Here is an 8,255-nt window from a genome sequence, read left to right on the forward strand (position 1 = left end):
ATCTCCGGAGGTGTCCCAGACTGCGAGAGGGCACAGGCAGGGCTGAGGGACCCCCCGTCAGCCCCGAGTGCACAAATTTTTGTGCACCGGGCCTCTAGTGTATATATATATATATATATGAAGCTGCCTATTGTCTTCACTAGCAGAAAGGTGTGGACAAGGAGCCTGGAATGCTGGTGACCCTTGAGCCCTGGCAAAGGTCAGAGACAATGGTAGCTGAAGCAACTTCCCTACCAGGTAGTCATGTAAATACTTACTGATAAGAGAGTCTGTCTATTACTGGAAATTGCCTGCCTAAGGACTATAGATGTATCCCAAAATGATTAAATGGATGGCAAGGCCTGAGCACAAGTGGAGTCCTCCCTCTTGCTTTGGGCTCCCGCCTGGACCCCCAATTTCCAAATTATTATTTCTTGTCTAGTCTCTGTCATTTGTGTGCGGCCCCTCTTCCAGAGCCGAACCCTGAACCACGTGGGATGTTGGTCATCACATATATGTTTTTAAATAAAATATACAAAAGCACATATAATTTTGTTAAAATAACTTTTAAATAACTGATGTAACATTTCAAATTAAAATTATTTCAGAAGTGAACACTCAGGATTTGAACATTTGTAAACAAATATATACAGTATTAGCACAGATTCCATATTCTACTAGTATGTCAATGTTCTTAACTGCTAATCTGTGATATTTGTACCTGTAGCTTAACTCTGCCTATAAAATCCTGTAAAATCCTATTGTATTTTGAATGTGTTCACAATTGTCAGTATTTATTAAACCATTACTTCCTGCACCACAGGTTTTACATTTTGTGTTACATGCACCTGTCTTTCACCACAGTCCATGGTCATGCTTATTAAATCAATTTTACCAGTAGGAATTCTTTTTTGCTCAAATTAAATTTATGAAATAAGACAACAACTTGAAAAACTATATTCGGCTATTTAAAAATTCCATTTATTCTGTCCAAATAACACTCTTCAATTTGATTCCATCATTTCTATGACTTTTGGGGGAGGGGTATGACAGTATAAAATACAGCCTTTCAAAAAGCAACCCAGTCAGCTCCCAAGTTCCTATAGCTAATTACAGTTTTAGTCGCACATAAATTACCCACTTCTGCCTCCGTGGTTTTTTATTTAGGTTTAAACAGCTTTCTGCTCACACCAGGAAGAAAGGTATGGCATAGACAGGTTTCCTGTGCTTCCTTCCGCCCTGAAGCTATGAATATCCTAGGGGAAACCCCACTGGAGACTGCAAGCTGGCAAGAGCTTTTGAAAGTTCCCTTTCCTCTGTTGGCCCACTCGCAGTGGGTGTTCAGCAAAGCTGCATTTTTAATCTGATCATTTGTAACTGAAGCATTATGACAGGTGAAGAACTAGTCCATGCCTCTACCTGAAAGTTATGTAGAAGCCATTTTTGTCCTTAGAAGAAAATATGAAAATAAAGGTACTCAAACCACAATGTTTTAAATTAGTATTTCTATTTGGAAGGTCATATTATAATTATTTTACTTAGAATGATCAGGCAACTGTCATTTTTATCTCATGTCTGATGTTTTATAAAGATTTATTAATGTTAAGTAACTAGAATATGTTCATTATTTTCTTATTTTAATGAAATAAATCTATAACCAAGTGGTCCAGAAGTTAAAGAAATGCTTTCATGTTAGTTAAAAACTAACTAGAGACCTGGTGCACGGAATTCATGCATGTGGGGGCAGTCCCTCAGCCTGGCCTGCACAATCTCCAATCTGGGACCCCTTGGGGGATGTCTGACTGCTGTTTAGGCCCAATCCCGCAGGGCTTAAACTGGCAATTGGACATCCCTCTCACAATCCGGGACCATTGGTTCCTAACCGCTCACCTGCCTGCCTGCCTGATAGCCCCTAACCACTCTGCCTGCTTTCCTGATGCCCCTAACTGCTCCCCTGCTGGCCTGATTGCCCCTAACTGCTCTCTGCCTACTGGCCTGATCACCCCTAACTGCTCTTCTGCTGGCCTGATTGCCCCTAATTGCTCCCTTGCCTGTCTGATGCCCCTACCTGCTCCCCTGCCAGTCTGATTACCCCTAACTGCCTCTGCCTCAGCCCCGCCACCATGGCTTTGTCCAGAAGGATGTCCAGAAGAGGTCTGGTCTAATGAGCATATTACCCTTTTATTAGTATAGATATCTGCTCTCTATCTAAAAATTTAGCCTAGCTTACTATGCTATCACAATCATAAAGTTCTCTTATTTTTTAATAACAAAATAATATGCAGTTGGGACAACTTTCAAAACAAATTGACTTCTTATGGTAGATTCAAATGCTAATTTAGCACCAGTGTGAATATTTAACTGTCAATATTTACTTATACTCACAAATATTTCATCTATTCCATTTTTCTTTTCTTTTCTTTTAAATGATTTTGAATGTAAAGTGTACAATATAACGATGATATACATAGATATAAAAATGACTACTAGATGAATTAACATATATTCATATAGCTGCCAATATTTTTGTGTGTTTAGAGCAACTTAAATATACTCCTAATAGGTGTAATCTTTGTCCTCAGGTAGTTTCCAGTCCATTAACCCTACTAAAAATCAAATGGATTAATATGGCATTGCTTATTGCTCTTAAGCAGGTGTGCTTTGCTTCCTAGACGTACAATCCTTTGAGTCCCCATTAGATTATTTTACTGGAGAATGATGTCAGAATCCCTTTCTGACATCAGTTCATCTCTTTAAGTTACTCTTGGTTGTCCAATTGGTGATTCTAGTTTAATAAAAAATATATTGATGATAAAGTCAGAAACTTCATGAAATGAAATTTATAAGGCAAGTACCAAAGTTCCATAGAAAAGTATTGAAGTAGGTATTTCACCAAGGAAATAAGATTGAGAAGAAGTTTGGGCAAAGTAAATGGGTACCAGAGCAGAAGCAGAGTAAGAAAGGGATGCCAACCTGACTCATGGCCCTGAAATACACGGTAAGGAAGAATTCAAAGTGCACTCCTGAGAGAGTGCAAAGGATTCTACACCATTAGGAAAAATACATGATTTACTTTAGCTGACAAAACGTAGAGTTTGCATTGATATAGTGATGCTGGAAGCCGAGCCACCCTGAGTCGCTGCAGGGAAGAAACATCTGCATAGCTTATGTCTCAAGGGACCTGGTGTATATGGCATACTGTTCTTAATATGTTTGTTCCCCTTCTTAGCACTATGTGTTTTAACCAAGGTCACCTCTCCAAGAAAGGTTGTTCCCCCAGGTGGGGATTTTTATCAGTAAAACCCCTTAAGTGCCAGGCGGGTAGTTAATCACTTTACCTACAAACAATCACGCTTAAGCTACATAATCTTTACTCCCTGGAATGGAGCTAACAAATGCCCTAACCTTTGGAAAAGAATGGATAGGATTAAGATCAACTGATATGGGAAGTACTTAAGGATCTTGGCTGAAACTCGGGGGATGTGGCTGGCTGGGTCGTATGTTGACAATTTTCCCTGATAGCTGGTCCTGCTGCCGCGGCTGCGCTGTGGCCACCATGGGGAAGCGACAGCACCAGAAAGACAAGATGTACATTACCTGTGCTGAATACACTCACTTCTATGGTGGCAAGAAACCAGATATTCCACAAACAAATTTTCATCCTTTACCTTTTGACCACTGCAGTCTCTCTCTGCAGCCCTTCAGCTACCCGGTCTGCACCCCTGAAGGCGTCGTCTTTGACTTGCTAAACATCCTTCCTTGGCTTAAGAAGTACGGGACCAACCCCAGCAACTGAACTTTGCAAAGAACAGTGAAGAGAAGTACCACTGTCCAGTGCTATACACCGTGTTCACCAACAACACCTACATCATGGCCATCAGGACCACTGGCAATGTCTATGCCTATGAGGCAGTGGAGAAGCTCAATATCAAGGCCAAGAGCTTCCGAGACCTGCTGACAGACGAGCACTTCTCCCGGCAGGACATCATCACCCTCCAGGACCCTACAAATTTGGACAAATTCAAAGTCTCCAACTTCTTTCATGTTAAGAATATCATGAAAATAACCAACCCATGTTCTGGGCTGCATATCTGGCGCTTTGGCCAGACAGGTCATGCTGTGCTATCTGTTCCTAAAACACATAGATAGGAAGGTACTGACATCAGGCCAGGCCTTGAGATATGGTCTCATGGCCCCTTCCCAGCATGCAGGCCTTCTTTCTCAGAAGGCCCAGAAGTCTCATTCCAAATTTGGGAGACAAAGGACTGGAAAAAGTATAAATAAAGAGAGTTTCCGCCATATTGGGGGGCCCAGAATTTGAAAGACACATTTTTGTATGGGCCTCCACAGAATTTAATAATAAAATGTAACTCCTGTAGTCGGCACTGCAGTTCAGCTTCTGCTTCAGCAGGGTGCTGTAACTGTAGTCAGCTGGCCAGCTTAATAAAGGCTCTTAAATTTAAATTCTGAGTCGGTGGTCTATCTCGCTGAGTGAACCCATAACACCCAGATGAAGAAAAGGCCAAACAGGACCCATCTTATTATTTGAAAAATACCAATGCCGAGACCCGAGAAACACTGCAGGAGCTCTACAAGGAGTTCAAGGGGGATGAGGTCCTGACGGCCACCATCAAAGTCCCAGAGAAGAAGAAGGAGGACAAGCTGAATGCGGCCCACTATTCCACTGGGAAGGTTAGCGCCTCCTTCACCTCCACCACCCTGGTTCCAGAGACCACCCACGAAGCAGCCGCCATGGACGAGGACGTGTTGCGCTACCAGCTTGTGAAGAAGAAGGGCTACCTGCGGCTGCACACCAACAGGGGAGACCTCAACCTGGAGCTGCACTGCGACATGACACCAAAAACCTGCGAAAACTTCATCAAGCTCTGCAAGAAGCAGTATGACAATGGCACCCTCTTCCACAGGTCTATCAGGAATTTTGTGATCCAGGGAGGTGACCCCACTGGCGCAGGTACGGATGGGGAGTCTTACTGGGGAAAACCCTTCAAAGATGAGTTCCGGCCCAACCTCTCGCACATGGGCCGAGGCATCCTCAGCATGGCCAACTCGGGGCCCAACACCAACAAGTCTCAGTTCTTTATCACCTTTCGCTCCTGCGCCTACCTCGACAAGAAGCACACCATCTTCGGGCGGGTCGTTGGGGGCTCTGACACAGTAACAGCCGTGGAGAATGTGGAGAGTGACCCCAAAACGGACCGCCTTAAGGATGAAATCTGCATCGACTACACCATGGTGTTTGTGGACCCCTGCGAGGAGGCTGATGTGCAGATCGCCGGGGAGCGGAAGAAGAGGCAGCCCCCGAGAGCACAGTGAAGAAAAGCCAGTCCAAGTCAGGGAGCCAGGGCCCCCCTACCTACCGCCAGGGGGTGGGCAAGTACATCAACCCTGCAGCCACGAAACGTGCAGCTGATGAGGAACCATTCACCAGCGCAGCTGTCCCCGTGGCCAGGAAGCAGCCCAGTGGAGGCTTCAAGGACTTCAGCGCGTGGTAGCAGCAGGCCTGTGCCCGCCCAGCTTCCCTGCTCCTGACGTTGACATTACCTCAGCTCTCCTGAAGTGCCTGCAGAAGCCGGGAAAGCTGCCTCCTCCTAGGAGCTGTCTCCTCTACCCTGGGGCTCTAAAAGATTCCTGTTCCCCTCCCACCTCTTCTCAACGCTATGATCCTTGGGTGGGCACAGCCCACCATCTCCTCCTGCTCAGCACGCTGAATTCTAACTCCGTTTCATCCTTGGTTTCTCACCCCAAACCTCAATTCCGTCAGTAAGTCTCAACAGTTCTTCCAGAATGCACCTGGCTCTTCTCCCAGCTCTGATGCTCAACACCAGGTCCAAGCCCGGTCTCACCTGCCTCCTCCTCTGGCCCTCGTGCACGGCCACACCGACGCTGAGTCACCTTCCCACAGCTGCTGACCTGACGGTGGCTCTCCACTGTGCCCGTCCCTCTGTGGTCTCCCTGCCCGTCAGCTGTCTAGCTCCTCTGCACCTTCAGTCACAGTGGTCCCTCACTTCTTCACGACCCCTTCATACCACCCTCCAAGCTACAGATGTCTGTGAACTCACCCGGGAAAGGCTTTTTGCACCAGCGCTGGCTCCAAGAGCCTGACAGACCCAGGAGGTGGCAGACAGGTGGGTGTGTGACAGCACAGGGCCCCGGCTGCCTCTGGAGGAGACCCTGTGCCCCCGTGGGAGTGGCTGGCCCCAGGGCCTGTCGTTCAGCAGCAGAGTCAAGCACCTGCTACTGCAAAGGAGATGCTGGACATGGAAGCTTTATTTCTGAACCTCACACTGACACAGAGGCGTGGGGAGGCTGTGTGCTCGTGTTTGGCAGTCCAGCTCAGAGGGGGCCTCCGGGCTAGGCCAGGCTGCAGCCCCAGGGAGCGACCCCCAGGTCGGCCCAGAGCCTTTGACAAATGAGGTTTACATTCTATAGGTTATTTTGGAGCTTAAATTGTAATTTTCCAGAAATTAAAAGCACTTGGATTTTTTAAGTACCTGGTGAGGTCATCAGGTAAATTAAAAGACTTTTGAAAAATTAAAAAAAAAAAAGAAGAAAAGATCAACTGGTATAAATACAGATGTAGCAGGAGAAATAAACACAGAACCTGGCTGGAGATCCTGGCTAGAACCTGGCTAGACTGCTGATCAACTGAACACTGTCTCCATGTCATTCCTTCTTTGCCGACTCCATCCACACCTTTGGGAACCCCTGGGCCTGCTGTTTCCCCAGGTGAGGATTTTTATCAGTAAGACCCCTTAACTAAGTGCCAGCTGGGTAGTTAATCACTTTAACTACAAACAATCACGCTTAAACTACATAATCTTTACTTAGAATAATCTCCTTCAGTTACTTCCTTGTAGTTTAATAGAACAATAGAGTAACCTTGGAATGGAGATAAGAAACACCCTAGCCTTTGGAATAGAATTGATAGGATTAAAATCAACTGGTATAAATACAGATGTAACAAGACAATAAAGGCAGAACTTGGCTGGAGATCCTGGCTAGAGAACCTTGCTATGATGATCAACTGAACGCTGCGCTGCCTTGCTGCCTCCGTGTCATTCCTTCTTTTCCAACTCCATCCACACCTTTGGGAACCCCTTGACCTGCTGGGGCTGGACCCCAGCATAGTGATTTCCTTGGAACTAGAAGAAGTCACAGAAAGAGAAGGAAATATGGAAGAGGGATGTGCTCATAAAGATTTCCAAGAATAAAATAATAGGTGAAATTTCAACTTCTTGAAATTTAATTTATTGGTTTAGAAATGTACGTATTGTAGAAAACTGAGGTAGTGAGAGGAAACACCCATAGTAATAACTCTGGGACTCTAATTGGAGTGAAGTTGGATTTCTGTTTCTGCAAAGTTTCTCTGTTATTTGTCTTAATATATGATGGTAAGGCCTGATAGTCAGTCTGATACATATTCAGAAACAGTATTACACCAGCATATTTGTCTGACCAAATCTGTATCTGATATTCAGGAAAGAGTTATAAATCATCACTATGTTTCCTACCTCTGAGATGTTAGTGGATATCAAATATCTCATCTTGCCTGAGAATCCTGTGATTCTTTTACAGTAAGTCTAAACCACCACCTTTTCCACTGTACCAGAAAATAGAGGTTCTCCCTATTTAGAAGTTACTTCATATGTATCATAAAGATCAAAGTAAAGAGTGATTTTTGTGTGTGTCTTTTTACCACACATCACTTTTCTAATCATTGTCAATATAGGATTTCACTTTCTTCCAAATCTTTGGAGTAGTTATGTCTTTATTATTTATGTATTTTTTCTTCCCCATACTTGAATTTAATTAATGATTTAGAGCAAGGGTGGGCAAACTTTTTGACTCGAGGGCCACAATGGGTTCTTAAACTGGACCGGAGGGCCGGAACAAAAGCATGGATGGAGTGTTTGTGTGAACTAATATAAATTCAAAGTAAACATAATTACATAAAAGGGTACGGTCTTTTTTTTTTTAGTTTTATTGATTTCAAACGGGCCGGATCGGGCCCGCGGGCCGTAGTTTGCCCACGGCTGATTTAGAGGCAGGTCTTAAGCTATTTCATCTTCTTTAGCTGGTATGCATTCAAATACTTAGAAATGAAGCAAATGATAATTGTGAGACTTTTTAATATCATGCTAGATCATGTCTTAATAAGCATCTCTAATGGTCATCTATCTCTTTTATGAAATTTAACTTTATTGGAATAACTTCACAGCTGATTGGGATTCTGCTGTTCTACAGTCCTTTATATT

The 8,255-nt window shown here is 44.3% G+C and overlaps 1 protein-coding gene across 1 annotated transcript; it reads left to right on the forward strand.

The window, feature by feature from the left end:
- Positions 1 to 3,535: 3,535 nt before the first annotated feature.
- Positions 3,536 to 5,492, forward strand: LOC118677172 (RING-type E3 ubiquitin-protein ligase PPIL2-like). The gene is given in 4 exon segments (XM_036352038.1): positions 3,536 to 3,770; positions 3,773 to 4,054; positions 4,490 to 5,284; positions 5,287 to 5,492. Coding segments are annotated over 4 exon segments (1,518 nt in total).
- The last annotated feature ends 2,763 nt before the right edge of the window (positions 5,493 to 8,255 follow it).

Source organism: Myotis myotis, unplaced genomic scaffold, assembly GCF_014108235.1.
Source record: "Myotis myotis isolate mMyoMyo1 unplaced genomic scaffold, mMyoMyo1.p scaffold_m19_p_2, whole genome shotgun sequence".
Lineage (NCBI taxonomy): Eukaryota > Metazoa > Chordata > Mammalia > Chiroptera > Vespertilionidae > Myotis > Myotis myotis.